Source organism: Argopecten irradians, chromosome 6 (assembly GCF_041381155.1).
Source record: "Argopecten irradians isolate NY chromosome 6, Ai_NY, whole genome shotgun sequence".
In the NCBI taxonomy this organism is placed as follows: domain Eukaryota; kingdom Metazoa; phylum Mollusca; class Bivalvia; order Pectinida; family Pectinidae; genus Argopecten; species Argopecten irradians.
The window spans coordinates 31,530,209-31,556,979 of NC_091139.1; the positions used below are offsets into that span (position 1 = coordinate 31,530,209).

The window sequence follows — 26,771 nt, forward strand, 5'->3', positions numbered from 1 at the left end:
TGCTCCCCTATACACTGACATATAGGTACTGATATGTAGGTAGTCCTAGACAGGTGCTCCCCTATACACTGACATATAGGTACTGATATGTAGGTAGTCCTAGACAGGTGCTCTCCTATACACTGACATATAGGTACTGATATGTAGGTAGTCCTAGACAGGTGCTCCCCTATACACTGACATATAGGTACTGATATGTAGGTTGTCCTAGACAGGTGCTCCCCTATACACTGACATATAGGTACTGATATGTAGGTTGTCCTAGACAGGTGCTCCCCTATACACTGATATATAGGTACTGATATGTAGGTTGTCCTAGACAGGTGCTCCCCTATACACTGACATATAGGTACTGATATGTAGGTAGTCCTAGACAGGTGCTCTCCTATACATTCCTAACAAATTAATTAGAGCCGCAGATAACTACTGTATACACTGTCTGAATCTGTAATAATCACCAGCTGTGAATTTTAGTTGGTTCTACTCAATAAAATATTCTCCTGCTTCTCAAGTTTCTAAATAATTATCACTTAGAAATGTGATTTAGAATTCAATGGAGTACAGTATGTGAAGGTATGACACATAGGGAAGCTAAGTACCTAGAAAACACGGTCTATGATTGTAATACAACGACCACAGAGTGGGAATCGACATTATTGTATCTTTATGTTGGTTGGTGTGTGTTAGGAACAATCAGAAATATGTTAGGATCACTTAAGTTGTTGTATTCCTTTGTGGAAAATCATATAAAATGAATCAAAATCACTTTTCTTTTGGCTCTGTGACTTTAAACGAGATAAAGAGAAAAAGAAAATCAAAATGTGTATTAAATTGTTTTTTCTCTCTACAAAAAATCAATACGGTAGTTTATTTTCTATTTGTAAGCTATGATTTCTGTATTAGAATGGGTTTTTTGAGATGAAACAGATGCGCTTTGCTGTACCACTGTTTTGTCTGGTATAAACCCACCAATGGATTTTAATATTGGGTTCATATCAGCTCTTGGACTCAAAGCATATTTAGCTTGAATAACTGTAATTGTAAAATTTTAAAAGAAAAATATAGGAAAATCGATATGGATAAAAACTGTTATGTTAACTTAGATTGTTTGAAAATTTCACAATTGTTGATAATATCAATTACTTCTCAAGAATATCATAAAAAAACATAGATAAAACATGGTTGTATGAGTAAGTCGTCACGTATAAGATGTACGATCGTGCCGAGGGTGGGTGATAACACATGTATAGCCAATAAAACAGCAAGTCGGTGCCTTTCTCAGCTAGTTATTACTGTCGTAACAGTACTTTATACAACTTATATGCATATTATTTCATTGATATTCAATAAGCAGAAGAGAAGTGGCACGGAAGACCTGCACTATCAAACATTCTATCCCACTTGGTATATTGCCGTAAATTAATTTCTATTTCGTCATTGATAACTGTCGAATTCTGTCAGAAATTTGATTAGAATGTATTTTGTGATTATGCCTGGAAGAATTGTAATGTTTATCTAGATTTAGTTGACAATGCTGCGAGTCTGATTGGTAATGAATGTTTGCGTGTGATGTTTTGTACTTTTCTCTACAGATTGCCTGATAGGTTTCTCAGGTTTGCCATTGTCGGCTTTCAATCACAGCCATTGTTTAATCTAGTTTGTACTTTACAATATCTACTGTTACTCTTGTTGGCAGAAATGAAAATTTATCTGTCATAATGGTTTTGGTTTGTTTTGTACAGATAAATCTATATTGAAAATTAAATGCCTATTATACGGAATATGATATCCCAGATATGGATGGAGAGTGGTAGCTTCAATAGTTTTAGGAATGAGTTGTAGAGAAAACCAATTATTGGGGGGAGATGGATTAAAACCCAAAGAAAACTAGTTTTGATTAGTATCATTACAATTAAAACTTCTGTTCATATTGAAATGTTAATATGGAGTAATCGATGACCCTTAAATATGATTGTCCTTATTGCATGATTGTGAAAGGTAGCTTAATCATAGGGATCTTATTTTGGGTAGGGGACGATATTCCAGTTTTAAGACCCAGGGGAAGACCCAGGGGACCTGAAACTGTTGGGGGGGGGGGGGGGGGGAGTGGAAATTAAGGGTGATATTGAAGTGAACTTGATCAGGTTCATTACCCATGCCAATAAGTCTTGGGGCTTGGAGCTACATGACCCAGGGGTTTGAAACTGATGGGTTAGTTTTGGGAGTAGGTATACCTACATTATTGTGATGTACATAGACCAGCTTTATGACCCAGGGGACATGGAACTTTGTTAGATGGGGTTTGAGGGTAGGAGGTGATGTCAGGATTTATTTAGATCAGCTTCAAAACCTTACAGGGCACATGAAACTTTTGGGGAAGGGAAAGGATAATGCTAGGATGTACTTGGACCATGAGCTTTATAACCCAGGGGTTAGGAAACTTTCATGTGGGATTTAAATTTGTGACCCAGGGTGACATGAACGGTGGAGCAGGGTTTGGGGGTAGAATGTTTATTAACACTCGCTTAGGGAACTTATTAACTGTGTTCTGTGGGTCCAGTGGTATCTATGATTAAAGGATCGTACCAGGGGTTGGAGGGGACACATTCGGCCGTATTAGTACCACTCAACTGACAGCCAAAGAAAGACGCTCATCCATATTTGCGGTTAACCAGTGTTCCTAACAAGTTCATTTACAGAATTGGATTGTAATCAAATTTTGAAAAGCTAGAGGTCCTCTAATTCTCCATTTGTCACAGGCTAATTAGATCTGGGGCACACAATCAAATGATTACTAGGCAAGTTAACACAGTAAGTGGTTTATATGTTGGTCCACACTCGTCACTCGGCAATGCCTTTTAAGGGCTTGCTTTGTTAATTACACTCATACGATGAGTTTTTCACCAAGTCATATTACTACAGTTTGACAGAAAGAAATACTTGTTGACAAATTGTTTTGCTAGAAAATTGAGTTACTCCTGCATTTTTTGCGAGTGGACTGAGGTCCCTGCTGTCTGGATGGCCGCTAATGTTGTTAGTATCCAAAAAATGGTATCGTGGACAAAAAAGAAAAATGACATCTGGTTTGGAGCTAGCTAATAAACCTTTGAAATTGTATAGAGATAGTTGAACTTTGTGTGAAAATTGAGAAGTGGAATAGAAAAGGTGGCTATTTTAATGTCGGTAGTGATACTTATTACGTCTGGTAAAGGAGGAATCGTCACAAAAGTACTTTGGAAGTCATTTTTATCCTGGTAATCCTGGAATTGTCTTGTCGCTCTCCTGTGCTGGAGGAGAGAAAATTGCGGTTTTTGTTGCTATGTTATGGTGCCCTGTTGTTATGGTATCTATTCAATTGGTCCCTAAAGGTTGGTTTGTAACAAAAACTTGTTTTATTATTTATTTCTCGACATAACCCAAAAAACACAGACAAAACACAGACATATTCTAACAGTAGATAACTATAATGTACAGTCTTATCTATGAGGAAGTGTTTTGACCTCTAAAATCTTACAATAACTTGATCAGATATTGGTAGTTACCCAATGTTAATCCTTTACTGATCATTGTTGTATAACCAATATTTTAAAACATTTACATCTAATGCTAAGGACCAAGTTTATTGCCAATACATAGCCCCTACTGCGCTTGATATAAACTCACTGTTTGTAATAGAAATCTGAATAAAATATTTCTCTGAAAATATCAGGTTACCTGCAGGATATACTACCGTATATATAGCTAGTGTTGGTTCTGCATGTGGCTGGAGACCATCAAAATATAGTAAAGACCACCAAAATAATGATATTAGTATCAATAGGTCCTAGCTAATTCTATCAGATTGGATCAAATAGATGAAGACATAATTTTTAAACAAGAATGAATGTAAACAGTTACAATAATCAAGGTTTCATTCAAATATTTTTCGTTCTTGCTTTATATTGAAACTTCATTGAAAGAAAATAACTTGATGAAAAATTATGGTACCACTACAATTTATTATCTTCTAATCCTGCTGGCCACGAAATAAAATGAGTTGGTATCAACCCCTGGTTACTGTATCAAACACATGACGTAACATACAATACCTACCAACAAGGGCAGATAACTCTGTAATAGTCAAATACAGAATAGAGTTTAGTGAGACATCCCAGTTACCAGGTAGAGGAAACAAGGACTGTGTAATATTCATGCACCTCTTGAACATAAAATCCGGAATATCAATAAAATGGCGAGTGTCACCATCTGTCATCGCCCTCAACACGAGACACTCGAGTCATATTTGTATGGCGGTTATTGAGTGATAGCTACAACTCAGTTACTAAACAAAGACAACCAGATTAAGGCCCAAGATTTGTATTACTAGCCTTTTCAATATATTTAATTTATTGCTTTTATTAGCCACTACTTTCTAGATTTTAATGCAGATCCTTTCTACTGACATAACAGTAAGCTGTCATGTTAATATCATTATATATATTGTTTTGTCGTTTGATTTACTCAAAAGTTATTGATATAATTGATTCTTTATAAAAAGAGATTTCAAATCTCCCATCTTTTATAAACAGATGAAACCTGCCTCCTTAAATTCCAAATTCCAAATTGTGCTGCCTGTGATAGTTCAAACCTGTGCCCTGTTATGAAGCCTATTTACCTAAACAGACAAACCCTTCCCCTTAACAAAGATGAACCCTGCCCTTTCAAAATTCTCTGAATTGTATAGAGAACACTGCCTCTTAGACTCCCTCTCCTATTTAGAGATAAACCTAATCTCCTAAACTCTTAAAAGAGAGTTGAGATAGACACTGTTCCTTAAAAGATGCAACATAGCTGTCCTCTGCTCCATGTAAAGAGACAAACCCTATTCCTTGTTGGAGATGACCAACAGAATGAAATAAAGCCCAGTATCCTGTGTTTCACAATAGGCCTTGGTCCCTAAAAATACAAACCTCGCCCCCAAAAGCAAACATATATACTTTGTCTCCTTAAGCTTAAATCAAGTGAGTCAGTCGTCCTATATATAATGACAGATTTAGTAACTTTCTCACTAAGAGAAAGAAACCCATTTTACCTATATCATTTGAAATTTATTTTCTTTGTTTTTATAGATGTGGAAGAAAATCAAGAGACACAACTCCCCAAGGTCGAAAGGTGAGTTAAGTTTTGATATTTTTGCATATATGTTTCATAGAGTGCACTTCAAAGAAAGGTAATGATGCTTGCCTTTGTTAAAGATGAGGATTTTGTTTTGTTACCTTAACATTTGTTGATATCACATTTGAGACACTGGTGTTACATTAATGTTATTTACGGCTTTATGGCCGTACAGATAAGTGTACATTGTGTGGTCCTCTACATGTCACATTTCTGTTATTAGAATATTTATGGTAGTCCTCCCGACCACCTTACCTGTTCATCTTGACTGAGGACACAAGACACATTCGTGGCATTGCCGTTATCAGTTTTCATTCCTTTTTGATGAACTGTTTATTTATCATAAAATTACGCAATTTAGGCTGATTACTTGACAATAACTAGTTTGACTGGGGATAATGTTGCCACTTATCTGAATCAAGTATCTGTTTAAGGATAAAGCACAATACGATCTGGACATACATCAAAGACTTCAGACCACTTTTACCACCTCCTGCAGCAATGGGCTGCAGCTACTTGGAAAGTAGTGATCAGATTTTTATGTCCATTTTATTTGATTATAAAACCTACATGTGCGGATGTGATGTTTTAAGTATCAGACATTGAAGTTTATAGGGCTAAAACAGGTCATTTAACATGGTTTAAGTTTGGGATGGCGATAGAAATAGATTAGCTGGGGACAACTTTAAACCTACTCAAAACCGTCAAAGTTTCACAACTGTCGTCAGCTTGCCTTTAGGCCCGTAATGATACTGTTGACTATCCTCCAATTACACTTCTCACATCACAAAGAAATATGCAGTTTGGAGTTTCGCTTTGAAAAGTTTTGTCAAGTTGTGTCACAACTCAACTCGTTACTCATCAGTTCGGTGTCTTCCTCCAATCACGTTTGTGTCAGGTCGTATTAACTGGTTATATGGATGGCTGTAACACGATAGTTTACGACTTGTTGAAAGTGTTCAACTTGCCCCTGTCCTTCTGTGGGAGTTAGTCGATGTATTACGAGTGTATCTCACCACCGGATATGTTTACTTGTAGTTTATCAAAGGCAGTCTGGTATTTAAACTTCATCATTGTCTTCCCCAACATTGTATAACATACCCAGTACATCATATATAACGAATTCCTAAACGACAAAAAATGAATAAAAGATAAAGAATCCACACCTGATCTACATTTTCTCTGGGAGGTAAGATTCCGCGAAACGGAGTATTGAGTTAAACTGTAATAAAAACATGTTAAATAATTACGGCGATAGAAACGGGTGTGATGACAGGATAATATTACGGGTAGTCTGTAATCCCACCACGACTTTGGTCAATCTCGACAGCTTCAACAGTTGCAGTCTAATATGTTGATTGAATTTAAATACAGCCCCGATACAGAGGAGTAATCCAAGCCACCTCTTAATGTTACACATATGAAGGGAAACCGCCGGCCAACATGTGGCGTTCCTTTAAATTGTACTTTCAAATTCAGTCCCTGGAGGTATAAAAATGAAATTTGGAATTGAATGAACTTGCTGTATAGTAGGAAAGTTCTTTGTGCAATTGTTTACTTGGCATTGTAATGATAAGTGAATAAATGACATCTATTGCAGAGTCACATAACCATATTTTCAGTTCAGTAAAATACAATTTGTTCATTTGAAGTATAGAATTGACAAAAGTCTGACTTGCCAAAAAATAAATACTGCTATAAAGTACTGGTAATTTGGATGTGTACTGTCTACTGGATAGCACGGTACTGCTGAAACAAGTACCTGTTTAAGCGATTTTTTTTCTCCATCAGCGACTCTCACATTAACTACTCTCTGATCCACTCAATTACTTAGGCCTATGGTTGAGTCATTTGGTCTGCTGACAGAGACAAATCGGAGTCTGATGGTCAAGGCCTTGTCTAACAGTAGATTTTATCATGTCCTGCCAAGTCACGTCATGTGGTCATTTCATAAATAATGTAACACACATTGTTGTAATAATCACATTCTGTCCTCACATTAACTCTGAAGAAACAATATTTAAAATGAATATCTAACAGAGTATGGTTATTATAATAAATGGAAATAGACTGTTAACTACCTGAAATGAATTTATCCAACCCCTCCTCCAAAAAAAAAAAAAATAATGATAATTTGCCACAAAACATTTTGACTTTATGATAAGAAATTTTTTGTATTGATAGACTTGTGGCATATCAATTTATTTAAACCATAAATAGAAATAGAAACCTACTACAGGGGTAAGAAGTTTATGGAAAAAAATCAGAAGACGTACAGAAAATGAAGATGACCAACTATCCTGAGCTTGTAGCGATTGAATATTACCTTTTAATATAAACCATTAATAGATGTAATACTGGTATTAGCATTCAGCTACTTGCACAATCATCTCTTATCAATATATGTTGATTAAAAAACACCCAATTTATTGAATACGTTGTATGCACATTAATAAGCTCTGATTATGTTTTGTATATATGTATTAATTTTCATAATTATTGACATCTTCAAAATTGTTTTTAATTTCAAACAAATTTTAATTTGTGATGAATTATAGTCGCTGCCATCTCCCTCCGGACGACGAGGAAAAGACTCCCCATCCATGGAGGTAGCCTCACAGTCCCGATTTGATGTAAGTGTTACGACTGTTATGTAATTTTACATAGAATTTTTGACATTTAAATGAAAACATTATCGTCGTTTAAGATGTTAGTAGAACATTTTCCATGTTTTAATGTGATCAGCTTTAGATTCATGATCTACTGAAAATCCCTTCATTTTCATGAGATACAATTTTTTGTGTAATTTACATGTTATATGACTGTTTGTATGAACATAAATATATGAATGCATGATTCTAGTGTTATATTGATGATCAACAATAATCGAATAACTACTAGATTATCCTCAACAAATCTGATAATCAATTAAAAATTTTATAATCGATTAATCAGGTAAATATTAGAACTTATTGTGATTTTAACGATTTTCAAATAAAAAACACAAAACAAATTAAAGTGTGAATGCCTCCATACATTTCTCCATAAGAACAGTTTTCACCATTTATAGTCAAAAACTTGTAAGAAAAATATTCAAAATTCTCTTCACTGCTTACAATGAAGACAAAAATAGTCATAGGTAAATAGACAATATGACGACAAAATTGAGCCGACCATTTTGTGCGATTATCAGATCGGATGGGTCATCAAATTCCAACCGATGATCGATTGTCATTTTTAGTCGATTATATAACGCTTCATGATTGCCAATAAGAGGCTGTGATCCTGAATTTTTATATTCACAAATATATTAAAAATTGCAAAATCTTTTATACCAAAAAAAATAAGTGGCAGTATTTTTTTGACCATGGTCAGATATACTAAACTTTGGAGAACACCACTGAATGCCGTTTTGAAAGAGAAGAAAATACTTGTGATAATGAATAATAGACATTCTACTTGTGTTAATTAAGTGTTAATTACACAAATTAATTGTTTTGTGTTATTGTCAGTTGATTTATGCTTCTACTGAAATGATTGAATTTTAGAGGCTATTTTAAATCCATGTCATCTCTGAAAATTTGACTGATGATAAGGACTGAATTGCAATTGATGTTTGAATGTGTACACGTAAGAAGAATTAAAAAAGACAATGTCAAAATATTTCTTACACAAAGGATTCATTTCTTTGTTCAGAACTAATAATATCAATATTTTTTACTATATTTCATAGATGACATTAAAATTTTTCTAAAACATCTGTTTTAGTGCATGTCATCCTGATCACTTTAAAACAAAAGGAGCAGATAAGGTCAACTGTAATTGGAAACTTGAAAAGTGCCTGTCCTATACCCCGCCTATACACTCATAAATAGCCATCTTACTCTATCATGTACATCTCTAATCTCTAGTCCAATTACATTTCAACCGTTTTCATGTGCCCCTGGTCGAGCTTTCTCCTAGTTCTGGTGCCACTTAACTTTCGGAGCAGGTGCTCTGTCTTCCAACTAGGCAGCAAATTAAGTCAACACCATTTTTTTTAATTCAACACTTCTCAATTATTTTCAGTTTTATAAGCTTTAACATATGTACCATGGACAAAGCATCAGAGCTATTCTCCTGATTTACCATTAAACTGAGATAAAGATTTTCCCTTTACATATCAATTATTGAACAGAACATTTATAGCGTATCGTTTAATGGGTGTCGGCCTATACTGATAGAGACTCATTCGCACTAGACTCTTAAGGGGACCATCACGAGGGATCTTAGAATTTGAGAAAAAAGTTAAATTGTCACATTAAACATTGAATATAGACTTGGCCGCAGATGTGCTTTGGTAGGCACGGAGTAAAATAAGTGACCAAAGGATTCCTCTCCAGCATTCACTCAAATTACGCAATTCAATTCAGATTCGAGTTACGTTTTATCTGTCTCTATCTCAATGGAAAGAAAGTCTAGAGGGATTTGTTGCGATGGACGTAAGGCCAATTACTCACCGATAGTGTTTCAAGGTAGTGCCAAAGGGTACGATGTCTCAGACTTTAACCGACGTGAAATCCTACTGGAGATTTTCACGGATTTTATACAATAATAATAATAACTATTGATTCAGGAAGCTGTTTGCCATTTTAACACTGTATTAATAGAAAGCATAATGAAAGTTCTTTTCACGGAATGTTAAATTAGATGTTCGGTGAGACCGAACCCTTGTGCATAGAGTCGATGTTTACCAGGGATAGAAATCCGTTGTTCATTTCACAATTACTTTTTTCCAATATCACTTAATAAAACCAGAGCTGAATGAGAAGGTGGGGGTTAAATAAAGTGTCCTCAGGAAGGAGGTATGCAATACAGTGCACTGTTAATTCGATATGCTCACTCCACTCGGGCGGTAGAGCTCTCCTCTAAATAATCATACCCTGCGCTATATGGTTAGTGTCACTCTGAGAAAGTAATAATTATTTCGAGAAATATACCAGGTGCGAAAGTTAAGGGAGCCTGTTATAGTACCAACAGAGTGCCGGGGAGGGTGACTGACAAAAGACACAATTGAGAATTATTTATTGGAAAGCAATGAGCGATTGTTAAGGTAAACATGGCGTGTATATTGTATTGTAAGTGTGTTTGTTTTTTGGCTGAGATAATGACAAGCTGGGACACTGATGTAATTTCTAAATCCTCTGAGCTCGGGGAACGGTCTGTTGTGACCATATAGCACGGCCATCAATTCCATGTTCAATCTGCCAATTAGTGCTTCCATTTTACTCTTTATAGCTCCTCGTTCCAAATTATTGGAAAAAATATTTGCAATTTTTTTTGTTTATTCAATTTAGTATCAATGATTTATAATAATGCAGTGTTTCTCTCCTATTGGAGGGGACATAGGGGAGGTGAAGATTTGGTGACGGAATTTAAAATTACATTTTAGGAGATAAAGAAAAGTCTGAGAAAAAAGAAATAAGTCTACAATTTGTCATGAAATTTTGGAGGGAAATGGGGATCTCACAAATTTTAGCAAAAAATAAAAACTTTTGTATTTTACTGATTTTATTTTTGAGGATTTTTTCTTTCTTGTTTGAAGCCTAAAAATCTGTGATTAGATTATCGATATGATTTGTGTGGACACCCCGATTATTAGTGCTCGATCACGATCAATTATCAAGTTAATTACCAAACCTAGCATACAAATATCCCCTTAATTTGGAGAAAAACCGACAAAGTGTAGTATCTAGAGGTCATGTTTTAAAGCTTTGTTACCAAGCCCTTCAACTGTATAGATGATCATGTATGAAAGTCAGACAGAATATTTTAAATGTTTATACAAAGGGAATAAAGCCTGTCTGACAAAACGGAGGCTTTTTTGACCGAGAATAATCTGCAGTTAAACGCTGTGGTCAGGATTCTGGTGGCAGAATAAGGGGGATAAGGAGAGGAAGGCAAGAAATTGTTAGCAGGGTGTCCTGTTGTCAGGGGACATCAAATACTCATGTGTTATCACAGAATAGGATTAAGTGTTAAGTAGCGGCATGAGTAGGCTCCAAAGTTTTTCTTCATTACTGATTACATGCATTAGGGGCTCGGCCAAGTAGTGGAATGGGTAGCTGATAATTTCATAATGAAGAAATATGCCCTGTCTGGATGGTGTAAAATGAAAGTGATCGGTGGCGGAATCGACTGATAAGTCCTTGTCAATAATCACCAAGTAATTTGCTGTATCGGCCCACTTTTGAAGGTAATTAGTTGGGTTTTGATAGGGTATAATCCAAGATTTGTCAGCATTCCGTATGATAATAGACTGTTGTTGTTACATCAATGTTATAGGTACACATACAAAGTATGATAACTCCCTGCGGATTAGATGATACAACATTAAAGGGTTTCCACCGCCATATACTATGTCAAATAAAATTCCTCCCAGCTTATTCTGCTAGCTTTTGATACAAAATTGAATTACTCATGAATTAAGTGAAATAAATAAAAGTGCCTTTACTCGGATGAAAAAAGATATATGGAATTCCTTCTGCTGGTAGAACACTGTTTGTCACGTCTTCTCAATTTAATGGCATTAAAAGTACCTTTGCACTTTGTGATTGAGATTTAAAAACTTTGAACTTGAGATGTAATGTGAAAGTAAAAAATTCTAGCATTCGAACAGACTTCTCAAGTAGAAATTAAAAACTTTGATTTATTAAAGTGCATTTGCATTTATTTTAAGTGTGAGATCAATTTTCAGGTGTATTTTAGCAAATTGGTTTCTTTTTTCCAATTTAAAAAAATTCAAAGATTATAATATAAATCCTTGTAGAGAGATTATTGGATAGTTAAGGGGATATTTATAAGGGCAGATAATCCAGACTGTATCCCTTGGATAAGGATTATTAGAATTTGTTTAATTCTGGTTATATAATATGAACAACATCAACTAAGATTTTACTGTTTATTTACATACCAAGTAGATATGTAATCGATAGATGTCACAAAAACTTCTTTTTTTTTACAAAAGGAGGGGTCTTAGCAGCCTATTGGTTTGTAAATTTAATCTGTTCATTTATTACAGAAAAAAATTTAATTAATTATGAAAAATAAGTTAAAATTAAATTAAATCCAAGGTTACTAGGTGACAAGACAAGAAATTCAGGTTTTTTTTTCCTTTGGGATTTTTTTTTTTATTTACCTAATTTTGGAAAGATCATTATGAAATGGAGAAGGAATTCCATAAAGTTATTTTGAAAAAAAATCATTGGAAATGACCCCCAAAAATCCAAAGATTTTTTCTTCTAACATTCAGTGTGCAATTTACTAAATACAAATGTATCAAGTTGTCAATATTTGATATTTCAAGGCTATAATATTAATATAACTGCATAAGTGTATTGAATTGGATTAAACAAGTCTTTCTTAGAATTAAATTCTCGGCAAGATTTTACATGAAAAAATATTAGAAAAGTCAAGATGATTTTTCTGAATTAATTTTTTTTTAATGCTCTCTTTCTTATTGCAAAATACACTTGAAATTCATACTTTGTACCTTATCACAGTCATCTTGTCAGAATACAGACAGATGGACAGACTAATGGTTTTAGGTGATATTGTCAGTGAGTGACTTACTCAGATTGTTAGGAGCAACAACGACACGGAACAACTCGGGACCAGGGGAGGAAATGGAGCAAAGCTCCATTCATTTAAGGTCATTACGTTAATTGACCCATGAATGCCCACTGTAGAAACAAAATGAAGACAAATTTTTCTGTAAACAATTTGTACGACTGTTGAGACAGTGTCTTGTAGAAGCGGGGATGGCTGAGCACAGTGATGACTGGTTCAGATGGTCACCGCGGATACCAGAGCTGGGGTATTCATTTTCACCGTATACTTGAACGTTTTGACAGGTGAATGTATCATCTTGTCCCGAAGTACTCAACCAACACTGATGTTTTGTGTTTTCAATTTCAAAATTGGTATTGATAATTACTTCTTTTGTGAGTGCAGCAAGTTTTTCTCCCCAATCTGTCATTTAGGTGTGAACAAATATGGCCGCTCAATATTCTCTTATTGTGTTCTGTCAGGTAGGGTTGTACATTATCTCATTAATTAGGCGCTGGCGATTGGTACAGACTCATTACCAGTACGGCTGACCAAAATAGGTGGCGGAGTAATTTATACTCGCCATAAATTTGTAGTGTTAATTACATATATTTACCAGTATTGTACATGCATCACATATTGACAATAGCCGGTTAACCCCACAAAGTACCAGTCCTTTATGTCAAAAGACCAGTCCTTGTCAAATTGATTCTTGTCGTGATCTGTGGCACCTTGAGACGAATACTTAGTAGACCGACTTCTCTATGACATACAATACTCGGGAATACTTACTTCACACTTTAGCAGAATGTTTTTTTAATTATCTGTAAAATAATATTTGGCAATTAGAGTCAAGTTTAAAAGAAATTACAAAATTGATTATTTTCAGTAAACAAGTTCTTTGTATTTGCTTTGATGTACAAAAGCATTTTTTATGTATTACAATACAATAGAATTTAAATAATTTTGGACAATCTTATCATGTCAAGGGAGACAACTCCAAAGGTATTGTGGGGCAACTTTAATAAAAAAAAATCTGTAGATTCTTTTATCCTTAATTCTTTTGATGCTGTCTGCTTTTGTAATTAGCTAGAGTTAAAAAGAAATAACATTTTTTAACATCTCAGGCAGAAAAATGCTGATTAAATTATACACCTATTGTAGCCTGTTTCATGGTTAAAAAAAACCCCAAAAAACAAAAAAAAAACCGTTTCATGTCAACAAAGCTGGTGTATGTTGTAAGAACTTAATACATGATGTAATAGATAGAGGTATATTGTATCTAGTAACATTGAAGAACTTATTTGGTGGTCTCTGTGGTGGCAACTATCACAACTCCTCCAAACACCATGGATTCATTATATTTAATTCTTTAAAATTAATCTTATTGATATAAAAGAAATGTATTAATTACCGCAATCAGATTTCATTTCTGTAATAAAATTGCCAATTCATGTACTTTAAGTCTGATAATGTTAAAAAATTCTTTCAGTGCTAGTACATTAATTGATAATCAACTTGTAAGGCATATATATCACAGTTTTCACCTCCAAATTGGCGGTTCAAATTTTTTTTTATTTTTGAAAATTGTCTTTTAAATACATCTGTTGCTTTAAGAAGTGAAATAAAAGCTTTGAAAAAAAGTGATTTAGTATGATAAGTGAAACTTGACCTCAGGATCGGGTTCGTCACATCAGTCGGAGTTACGCAATGGTGCAGTCAGTCCGTTCAAAGTGGGGTGTGTATCGGATTATACTTATAGGTTTAGTATGGCAACATTTTTTTTCTCTTATCATGCATGTCATCTCAGGTTCATCTTTGATCTATGCAGGTACCTGGGTCCTGTAAGATTTTCACCCATTTATTTTCAGAGTCGTCAGTAGATTTAATCTGGTTGACAATATCACGGAAACGTCTTTGTTTGGTATCTGCCATGAACTGCGACAACTGAAATGTCACATGTCTTGGAGTATAATCTGCCCATGGCTGTTTTTTTGTTCCTGTAGAGTTTCTCAAATTAAAACGAAAGATGAGCCTAGCTGTCTTTTAAAGTACAAATTCTATGGCATTCTCTGAGGTGTGTGTGATTATTTTTTTACGAGCATTAAACGATTATGTGTAATTATAGCGTCATTTGTCTTGTATAATTAGTGTCTTGTCGGCTAGGGATTTACAGAGTCATGACGGTATAGCCAGGAAATCTTAGATTGTTAAGATGAAGCTTAGTTAAGAGGATTGTTTATGATGAAAGGTTCAAGTTGACCGCCCTCTACCTGTAGCTTAATCTTAACCCTTCATAGCAATGGACCCAGCCAATCAGATCTCAAGTCTCTGCGGTTTTTGAGTTTACTTATATAATGTAGAAATCAACTGATCATGAGTATTATCAGTCGTACCATCATATTTTTTCTGCGTGTAGGTAGTCAGGAGATATTCTTAATTAATTTGTAATTAAAGAAGTTCAGTAATCCAAGATAACATCAAAAAATTATCACTTCTTTTGAAGAATTCTATTTGCGTTTTTTGGATAATAGATTTTTAAATACTGAAGTCTATTGATTGATATAAGATAACTGTCCAATGTCCACACAGGCAGTTGGTAGTGTGGGTATGAGAGGTATCTGCTCGTTACTAATGACTTATGTACTGGTACAGGTAATCCCAGATATACTCCTACAGGTAAACATATCTACCTGTCCTCTCAGGTAGACTCTGGTGACGGACATTTCGTCCTTTATTTGGTATCCTGACAACATTATTTGTCAATATTTTAAAGAATGTTTATGAATGGATATTTTTCCACAGTGTAGGAAAAAAAGTTATAATTCTCTTTAGAAGGAATTCAGAAAGTTAAATATATATATACTCAAACTAAATTCAAGAGGAGCTACACATTTATTTTGAGGAATTGCCATTTTGGTCTAGATAAGGACAATTGACTTCTAAACAATTTGTTGCTAGTTTTGGCAAGAGTTATGTGTAATATCAAAAAATACAAATTTTAAGCTATATTTATGTCTAAATGGCAGCTCCGACTGGTATTATTATTTTTGTGAGATGATGATGTCATTACGAAAAAAGTTCTGAACTGTGACTGGAGGGAAAGAAATGTATGTAACAGAAAGTATATACTTTACCCAGATCCAAACATGTTCAATCTTAATTATAATGATTTTGTTCTCTTCTTTTAAAAAATTGGGATTGGACTCGGGTCAGTTATTGGTGACCAGGTAGCTCAATTAGTAGGGCATTGAATAGTGTTCAGAGGTCGCGGGTTTGAACCCCAGTCCTGTCACTATATTTTCTCCTCTTCTGTTACAACAAGAATTTTTGTTTAACTGGGATGAAGCAAGTCCTTGTATTCAAATTAAAACATGTGAAGTTTCAATGAAGAATTTTATGTAAACATGTAGCTAAAATTATATCCCAGTACCCAAACCCAAGCATGAGCTAAACTTGTTGAATCTATAGCGTAACTGCAGTGTCTAAGTAAAAAACAGTTAGGGTGTACATCTGTATGGTAATTATAGGACTGTAATCTGGAGAACAGTACTAATGTTTCTTATGATCTTCGGTCTGAAATCCTCGATGTAAGAACTGAATACATGGAGCTGTTTGTAACTGGAACCTTTGGGGACATACAGTAATGAAAAATTACGATACGACGGTCATTAGTGTATTGTAAGGACATAAAGTTGCTTCCTAAAATTAATATATATAAGGATAATGATATCGCTAAGATCTCCACTCAAAAGGCACTATTACTTGTGATCTGAAGGCTAACATATAGGCCTTTTAACTTAATACACATGTAGAGGTAACTGAAACGTTTGGTGATACAGTAATGCCTATTTAGCACGTATCGGGCATTGTGTGTGTCGGGTGGTTGTGGCCTATGACTTATGGCCGGTGTGATACGTTATCTCCACCATATTGTCTTGTCACGGTAACTGAGACAGTCCTTTTTGGCAGTATATACCGTCCTGAACCTGTGAAAATGTCAACCGCCTTTTCAGCAGAAATTGCCTGTAGAAAACAAGCATTGTTCAGAGGTGTAGGAGCAGTGAGTCGTGAACGTAATCGTATTGAAATATTTTTTTTCTTTACAGACGTACCAGAGGATCAAATGTAATAGGCAGGCTCGGCTTAATAGTAAGTTGTCACTGTGTTCATTTACATCAGAACCGTGTGCTCAAAAGACAGTTGGAAATTTGTCAGTACGGGGCCTGATGCACTTCGGGAATTTTGATTGAGGCGCGCGATAAAAACCATGCAGATGCCTCTGGGTGTTACTGATTTGGTAGTAGTGTCGGGAAAACACAGACAAATTACTACGGTAACAAAAGGACCTGTAAGATGTGCGGGCTAGATTGTGTCATATAAATAATTAACAGTGAAATATCATAGGTACCTGGGCCGTTTTTATTCTCTTTAGGTCTTACCTTTTATTTCAGGTCATTTAATCTTAAAGAAAAATCTCATTTAAAGTCTACATCAAATGTAATTGATTATGATTATGTTTTTGCAGGCAATGCACCTCCCGTTTAAATAAAATAAAAACTGTGATGTCGTAGAGTGACTTAATTATAGCAGAGCCTGACTGGAGTTTCTGTTCAAATGTCATATCAGTTGAACATAAATGTATTACTTTTGCCAAGAATTGACAGAAATCATAAATTACTGAAAACGTTAAGTATTATCACATAACATTGGTAATGGAAGGTCCAAACAGCTTACCTGCTACATCCATCATCAATACAAAACTACTGGTACAGACTTCAACAGGAACACTTCTCACAATTCAAATGTACAATTGAACCACATTAACTCAGAATCCTATAAATCAAAGAAAATATTTGTCCCAATCTTACTTTTCACTACACATTATACTGAACTCTAATACAAATTGTACACAGATAATACAATGTTTTACCCTGGTCCTAAAATGATGATTGCCCTCAAACTTCAAATTAAATTTGTCTGGTTTTAGATGTTAATTGACCATTATTATAAAAGCAGGGCGGGGGTGTCTGTATTACAAATGTTTAACCTATCGACCTCTGAAGATATATTTGAACTATACTAGTTTAAAGAGTGGGAACAGTTTATTATATTTTTTCAGGGAGGGATGAGCTCATACTGATACTATAATGATTTAGATAAAATTTTAATTTTCTTTAGATATAATAAAAAATAATTTCTTGTGAATTTTATTAGTAAAACTTGAATGTCTGTTACTATGGTGACAGGTCGTAGTAGGACGAGGAAGAAGAAACCTGAGGAGACTGTTTGTCCTATCTGTAACGAGAGACTGAGCGGTACTCCTGAGGAGCTCAATGGCCATGTGGAGATGTGTCTTAAAAAGGTACTTAAATTTACCTGATCAAAATCTTCATAGATATATTTCTGAAGGATTTTTTTTTTTTTTTTGCATAAAGGGGAAAGTAAGATGATTGTATATAAAATGCACAAGAAATTTGGTAATTATATTGGTATTGATATCGGTAAATTATTGTATTATATATGTCGCTTTCAGTTTTCTTTTTATTACATGATAAATTTCATTTCTCTTAAAAATTGAATATTTATATTCAGTGGTGAATTGAAAGTATAAACGTTTTACTGTCCATTATACCCTATACTACTCCTCTTTTATATTTGATAACACCTACTGGGAGAGACTTTGATCCTTAATGTTTTGTGTTCAGCGTAATGAAATTGAGGATGAGCCCGTCGATGTGGAGGGGGACGGAGACACGTATGAGGAGTATACCTGGGCGGGGCAGACACGGATCAGGGCTACTACCATGTTACAGGGAGGCTTCTCTGGTCAGTACCAGTGTCAAACATCCTAATGATCCTTAGATTAATGACCTTGATTAGCTGACCTTTACTGGAAATCCATTCAAATTGATGTTTCTTTGGGTATACATGTAATACAAAGGATTTCTAGAGATACTTAAGTAATTTCCCCTACTCTGGCAGCAGTCCTTAAGTTATATCTAATTGTGAGTTTAATTGATAATACAAAAGAATTCTAGAAACACTGAGTAATTTCCCCTACTCTAACAGCAGTCCTATATATACCTAAATGGTGAGTTTGGTTGGGGCTATGTGAGGAACTACAGGGACTGGCTGTGTGCTTATCAACAGTCACGCGCAAACAAGCAATGTTTAGTCAAGTCTGTATCTGCCAACACACATCAGGATCAACTCCAAAGACATTTTAATATCTCATCAATTTGAATACGAGGTTCTTTTTTATCATCCTGGAAAAGTATTCTATGTCTCAAATCTGTGCATTATATCATCATCATTTACAATTTCAATCACGAGAGATCAACAAGAGGGCTGTATGGTCGCTACCAATTCAAACATGGCTGGGACACTGAGTCAACATGGCCGCTGGTTGGCACACAAGTAAAGAGTCTGTGTGGGGAGATAATCAGCAGCTTTGATTAGGTTCACTTATACCAATGTCAAACTCGACTCATAAGTGGGCCTTTTCATTAGGTGCTCTCATCCTATTGTCAAACCAAATTATAGAATGTCTGTGTAATACAGTGTATTGACCTTGTGTTTTTTACCTTGCACTTTGTTCTTCCTGAATCAATGGTATTCTGTTAAACTTTTCTTCATTAAGGATGTTTGTTATGTGTTTATAGGTGCATTCAATGTTTATATACTGTAAATTTAAGCAAGGTGTAGTTTTTAAAGAAATGAATGCTTTCACAATTTCATGTAATATTGACATGATCATGAAAGTTTGATCAATAATTAGCCATAAAAAGATGGCTAAATTAGATATTAGCGATTAGATGGTTAGATATCACAAACAGTTTAAGTAGAAATTGCAAACCCCATGTTTCCAGGCACGGACCATTGATTGAGACTTTTCTCTGGGTACTATGGCTTTCCTCTACTTCCTAAATCTATCATATCCTTAAACCAAATTAACAAACCAACGGTAGAATACCAGTGTGTAAGTTAGACTAACAATCATAATATACACCTGGCTAACGATCATTTTACACCTGTTTTATAGCTACAGGATTCCAGGTGATGAACCTGAAGAAATCGGTTGAGGAGGATATAGATCTCAATGTGGATGGCGATGACTCAGAACAGTATGGCACGGCACAGTATCCTTTTTTAGATGTTGGTGAACATATCAAATTGAAATGCTTGTTGATTGTGTGATGTTATATAGAATTTTGCATGATGTATAATATTCTTAATGTGTCCTCTTGATGTGTATTATAATGACCTTAGTTCAAGGTCATTGTGGTTAATTACTGTCTACGCGGTGTTCCTATTTCAGTTGTCAGTAACTTTCATCCTATTATATACACTATGGTTTTAGCAATTACTGCCCTTCAAAAACATCGTTCAAATTCTTTCGGTGACCTTTCTTATTTTTTTTGTTTTTTTCTTTTGATTGTTTTTTCTTAGTTTTTGTGTGTAATTTAATAGTTGAACCATGAAAGTCTTGTTTGACAAACTTTAACACAAGGAGTGTCATGTGTACTTTGGTACACTGATACTTTTGTGAGAAACAAACATGGATGAATTATGTCCCTTGACTTGGTCCAGATTTAATGAAGGAGATATTCTACCCTGTGGTTCTGATGAACCTTCAGAGGATCTGGAGAGAAAGGCTCTTAGAGGTGCAGTGTTAAGGTGAGTATAGGATGAGGTACTGCCTATATTAAAGTTGGTTATATAGGCTCTTAGAGGTGCAGTGTTAAGGTGAGTATAGGATGAGGTACTGCCTATAGTAAAGGTGGTTATATTGGCACTTAGAGGTTCAGTGTTAGGGTGAGTATAGGTCATAAGGATGAGGTACTGCCTATAGTAAAGGTGGTTATATGGGCACTTAGAGGTGCAGTATTATGGTGAGTATAGGATGAGGTACTGCCTATAGTAAAGGTGGTTATATTGGCACTTAGAGGTTCAGTGTTAAGGTGAGTATAGGATGAGGTACTGCCTATAGTAAAGGTGGTTATATAGGCTCTTAGAGGTGCAGTGTTAAGGTGAGTATATGTAATAAGGATGAGGTACTGCCTATAGTAAAGGTGGTTATATTGGCACTTAGAGGTTCAGTGTTAAGGTGAGTATAGGTCATAAGGATGAGGTACTGCCTATAGTAAAGGTGGTTATATTGGCACTTAGAGGTTCAGTGTTAAGGTGAGTATAGGATGAGGTACTGCCTATAGTAAAGGTGGTTATATGGGCACTTAGAGGTTCAGTGTTAAGGTGAGTATAGGTCATAAGGATGAGGTACTGCCTATAGTAAAGGTGGTTATATGGGCACTTAGAGGTGCAGTATTATGGTGAGTATAGGATGAGGTACTGCCTATAGTAAAGGTGGTTATATGGGCACTTAGAGGTTCAGTGTTAAGGTGAGTATAGGATGAGGTACTGCCTATAGTAAAGGTGGTTATATTGGCACTTAGAGGTTCAGTGTTAGGGTGAGTATATGTCATAAGGATGAGGTACTGCCTATAGTAAAGGTGGTTATATTGGCACTTAGAGGTTCAGTGTTAAGGTGAGTATAGGTCATAAGGATGAGGTACTGCCTATAGTAAAGGTGGTTATATTGGCACTTAGAGGTTCAGTGTTAAGGTGAGTATAGGATGAGGTACTGCCTATAGTAAAGGTGGTTATATTGGCTATTAGAGGTGCAGTGTTAAGGTGAGTATAGGTCATAAGGATGAGGTACTGCCTATAGTAAAGGTGGTTATATGGGCACTTAGAGGTTCAGTGTTAAGGTGAGTATAGGATGAGGTACTGCCTATAGTAAAGGTGGTTATATAGGCACTTAGAGGTGCAGTGTTAAGGTGAGTATAGGTCATAAGGATGAGGTACTGCCTATAGTAAAGGTGGTTATATTGGCACTTAGAGGTTCAGTGTTAAGGTGAGTATAGGATGAGGTACTGCCTATAGTAAAGGTGATTATATAGGCTATTAGAGGTGCAGTGTTAAGGTGAGTATAGGTCATAAGGATGAGGTACTGCCTATAGTAAAGGTGGTTATATTGGCTATTAGAGGTGCAGTGTTAAGGTGAGTATAGGTCATAAGGATGAGGTACTGCCTATAGTAAAGGTGGTTATATAGGCTCTTAGATGTTCAATGTTAGGGTGAGTATAGGTCATAAGGATGAGGTACTGCCTATAGTAAAGGTGGTTATATAGGCTCTTAGAGGTTCAGTGTTAAGGTGAGTATAGGATGAGGTACTGCCTATAGTAAAGGTGATTATATAGGCTATTAGAGGTGCAGTGTTAAGGTGAGTATAGGTCATAAGGATGAGGTACTGCCTATAGTAAAGGTGGTTATATAGGCTCTTAGAGGTGCAGTGTTAAGGTGAGTATAGGATGAGGTACTGCCTATAGTAAAGGTGGTTATATAGGCTCTTAGAGGTGCAGTGTTAAGGTGAGTATAGGTCATAAGGATGAGGTACTGCCTATAGTAAAGGTGGTTATATAGGCTCTTAGAGGTGCAGTGTTAAGGTGAGTATAGGATGAGTTACTGCCTATAGTAAAGGTGGTTATATTGGCACTTAGAGGTGCAGTGTTAAGGTGAGTATAGGTCATAAGGATGAGGTACTGCCTATAGTAAAGGTGGTTATATAGGCTCTTAGAGGTTCAGTGTTAGGGTGAGTATAGGATGAGGTACTGCCTATAGTAAAGGTGGTTATATAGGCTCTTAGAGGTGCAGTGTTAAGGTGAGTATAGGATGAGGTACTGCCTATAGTAAAGGTGGTTATATAGGCTCTTAGAGGTACAGTGTTATGTCATAAGGATGAGGTACTGCCTATAGTAAAGGTGGTTATATTGGCACTTAGAGGTGCAGTGTTATGTCATAAGGATGAGGTACTGCCTATAGTAAAGGTGGTTATATTGGCACTTAGAGGTTCAGTGTTAGGGTGAGTATAGGATGAGGTACTGCCTATAGTAAAGGTGGTTATATGGGCACTTAGAGGTGCAGTGTTAAGGTGAGTATAGGTCATAAGGATGAGGTACTGCCTATAGTAAAGGTGGTTATATGGGCACTTAGAGGTGCAGTGTTAAGGTGAGTATAGGATGAGGTACTGCCTATAGTAAAGGTGGTTATATTGGCACTTAGAGGTGCAGTGTTAAGGTGAGTATATGTCATAAGGATGAGGTACTGCCTATAGTAAAGGTGGTTATATAGGCTCTTAGAGGTGCAGTGTTAAGGTGAGTATAGGTCATAAGGATGAGGTACTGCCTATAGTAAAGGTGGTTATATAGGCTCTTAGAGGTGCAGTGTTAAGGTGAGTATAGGTCATAAGGATGAAGTACTGCCTATAGAAGAAGTTGTTACATAGGTCCTTATAAGTGGTTACAAGCTTATGTTAGTAGGCTAGAAAGGTATTTAAAGATTTGGTTTGATTAACAAGGAACATTGTAGGTGGTTATGTGGTAAGATTCTGACAGATTTTTGTTCTTTGGTGGTGACATGTACTTTTCCTCGGCAGGGTTGCAGCGTCACCCTACAGCAGTGTAATACTAGGAAACATTAAAGCTAGTGTGTAGAGCACTGTAAACTTTACCTGGCTTTGTGAACAACATCAAAGCCGCCACACTCCGACATTTAGTGGAATCCTTACCTATTATAGACAGAAATATGTTTTATAGGTGTAACTGATTACTCTCGTCGGTAGCAAAATCATGTTGACATGTAGTGTATGAAGCTGTGGTCACATGCCTGATAAATGGGGTATGTCGGGTACAATATCATCTAAAGTAATTTCACCACGTCTGTAAAACTAAAACAAGCATACAGGCCACAGTCTTTAATGAAGGAAACAACTGTTCTAACATTACATCACACTACTATAATAGAGAGATTTAATAAAATATCTTGTTTTCTCATTTAGAAATATTTCACCGGGCGACCCCTCCACTTCTCAGTGCAATGGTAAGTAACTATCTATGATTGTATATCATTCTCTTACATACGAAGGGGAATAACTCTTACTTACATAAGCAATGAATTATCAACAATTATAATGGACCATAGTCCATAATTGAATGAAGAGAACCCTACATGATGTAATCTTGAATTGTCAATTTATCAACAAATTCAATGCATTGATATACCAAAAGTCTGAATTTTATAAAGTACTCATTTTATCATGCAGATACAAACGTATGATTCTGTTTATCACAACTTCTTTTCACAAGAACAGAATTGTCCTTCATGTTAATTGATATTTGTTGTAGGTGAGATCAGCGAATGTTTATTGAGGTCAAATGAAAAGTCAGTGTATGCTTCAGAATTATTCATCATCTTTTTTGAATAGTAAAACTTCATTTTGATTATTCTAGTATCTAATGCTCAAGACACCATGGAGATGGATGGCCATAGTAGTTCAAGTCCAGGCAGTTCTCCCACTCACCCAAATAGGTAAACAGGATAAACATCTATACTAAATGATGTATTGTTATGCCCCTTTATAAACTCTATTGTCAAAAATGCCAATAAATGAACTGTTTCGTCGAGCAGTCCAAAAATGTTAAAATGTGCTGTTGGACTAAAGTGACGTCGCACCTGCGATTCATGACGTCAGTGCATTGTTTTGAGTCATGGGTATATCAAAACAGTTACCGACTGGGTTTTCGGGCAACAGATGATTTGTTGGACCCTCGAACAAACTGTTGCCCTCAATCCCAGTCAACGACTGTATACTGTTGACTGTCAGAAGAGGTCCATTATGCGTGATTGTTGAAGATTAAAGAAATTTTGAATCTAGCATCCTTATTGAAATAATGCAGACAGTAATGCTATTCTTGGAACAAGCAAATAACAAGTAACAATTTCACAGATAAAATATACAATTGTACAATAAAACAAAGTTAAAAGTGTGAAACCTTATTAATATTAAATACTGGTATATGAGTTACTAAAACCAAATCATTGGAAATTTCTTAAGAACTTCTTAACAATGCTGTCATATGTATGAGTTGTTGAGAATATGATCCCTTCACTCATTGCCCCTAAAAATCATAATGAACACTTCTAGCCATTGAGTTTGGAGAGTTCAATTGTGTCTCCAGGGGGAATAGGGTTAACCACATGAATTTTAATGTAAGGGAGGTAACCCTGTTTTCTGTGTGTTACAGTATGGACATTGAAGGTTCAGCATTGGAAGTTATTGAAGCTTTAAAAGCAAGGCTAAAGTCGAAAGAAACAAAGAAAGAAATCCCTAAATGTCTCATATGTATGGTAAGTACAATAAACTGGAGATCTCTTTTATGTCTCATATGTATGATAAGTACAATAAACTAGAGATCTTTTTTATGTCTGTATTGTAAACCGTGGTCTACAACGTTGTATGCATATATATCTACAGTGACATTTCATCTACAATGACAATAATAACCAATAACTACAGTGATTACTCACCGAGAGCAAAGTACGTCCGATATGGTCAATAGCTAGGTAGAAAAGAGTTTGTATGGTAAGTACAATAAACTGGAGATTTTTATGTATCATATGTATTATAAGTACAATAAACTGGAGATTTTTATGTATCATATGTATTATAAGTACAATAAACTGGAGATTTTTTTTTATGTCTCATATGTATGGTAAGTACAATAAACTGGAGATCTTTTTTATGTCTCGTATGTATGGTAAGTACAATAAACTGGAGATTTTTTTTATGTCTCACATGTGTGGAAAGTACAATAAACTGGAGATCTTTTTTATGTCTCATATGTGTGGTAAGTACAATAAACTGGAGATCTCTTTTATGTCTCATATGTATTATAAGTACAATAAACTGGAGATTTTTTTTTATGTCTCATATGTATGGTAAGTACAATAAACTGGAGATCTTTTTTATGTCTCGTATGTATGGTAAGTACAATAAACTGGAGATTTTTTTTATGTCTCACATGTGTGGTAAGTACAATAAACTGGAGATCTTTTTTATGTCTCATATGTGTGGTAAGTACAATAAACTGGAGATCTCTTTTATGTCTCATATGTATTATAAGTACAATAAACTGGAGATCTCTTTTTATGTTTCATATGTATTATAAGTACAATAAACTGGAGATCTCTTTTATGTCTCATATGTATGGTAAGTACAATAAACTGGAGATTTCTTTAATGTCTCATATGTATGGTAAGTACAATAAACTGGAGATTTTTTTTTATGTCTCACATGTGTGGTAAGTACAATAAACTGGAGATCTTTTTTATGTCTCATATGTGTGGTAAGTACAATAAACTGGAGATCTCTTTTATGTCTCATATGTATGGTAAGTACAATAAACTGGAGATCTCTTTTATGTCTCATATGTATGGTAAGTACAATAAACTGGAGATCTTTTTTATGTCTCATATGTGTGGTAAGTACAATAAACTGGAGATCTTTTTTATGTCTCATATGTGTGGTAAGTACAATAAACTGGAGATCTCTTTTATGTCTCATATGTATTATAAGTACAATAAACTGGAGATCTCTTTTATGTCTCATATGTATGGTAAGTACAATAAACTGGAGATCTTTTTTATGTCTTGTATGTATGGTAAGTACAATAAACTGGAGATCTCTTTTATGTCTCATATGTATGGTAAGTACAATAAACTGGAGATCTTTTTTATGTCTCGTATGTATGGTAAGTACAATAAACTGGAGATTTCTTTAAAGTCTCATATGTATGGTAAGTACAATAAACTGGAGATCTCTTTTATGTCTCATATGTATGGTAAGTACAATAAACTGGAGATTTCTTTTATGTCTCATATGTATTTAACAAACTGTGTAATTTTGTTTGTAAATTTTTTTCTTTAGGAGACGTATAAAAAACCACTGACCTCAATACAGTGCTGGCATGTCCATTGTGAGGGGTGTTGGCTTCAAACTCTGGTATGTACACACACTCAAGATTTTGAGTTTCCTAATAAAGACATATTCGCAGAGGTTAAAGTTCAGGGTTTGTAGATTTATACAATATTGTACTGATGTACATCTGAATATTTAGCTGGTGTTTAAA

General features: G+C 35.1%; 1 protein-coding gene across 2 annotated transcripts in view; it reads left to right on the forward strand.

The window, feature by feature from the left end:
* LOC138325637 (E3 ubiquitin-protein ligase Rnf220-like) overlaps nucleotides 1–26,771 on the forward strand; it is a 59,688-nt gene that overhangs the window by 31,304 nt on the left and 1,613 nt on the right. For both annotated transcript variants that reach the window (XM_069271428.1, XM_069271426.1), the window contains 11 exons: nucleotides 5,109–5,151; nucleotides 7,713–7,787; nucleotides 16,851–16,893; nucleotides 17,991–18,106; nucleotides 18,450–18,570; nucleotides 19,787–19,883; nucleotides 20,335–20,421; nucleotides 23,642–23,682; nucleotides 24,093–24,171; nucleotides 24,888–24,990; nucleotides 26,570–26,644. In XM_069271428.1, coding sequence (XP_069127529.1) covers nucleotides 5,109–5,151; nucleotides 7,713–7,787; nucleotides 16,851–16,893; nucleotides 17,991–18,106; nucleotides 18,450–18,570; nucleotides 19,787–19,883; nucleotides 20,335–20,421; nucleotides 23,642–23,682; nucleotides 24,093–24,171; nucleotides 24,888–24,990; nucleotides 26,570–26,644 — 880 coding nt within the window. The remainder of the gene's footprint in view (nucleotides 1–5,108; nucleotides 5,152–7,712; nucleotides 7,788–16,850; nucleotides 16,894–17,990; nucleotides 18,107–18,449; nucleotides 18,571–19,786; nucleotides 19,884–20,334; nucleotides 20,422–23,641; nucleotides 23,683–24,092; nucleotides 24,172–24,887; nucleotides 24,991–26,569; nucleotides 26,645–26,771) is intronic.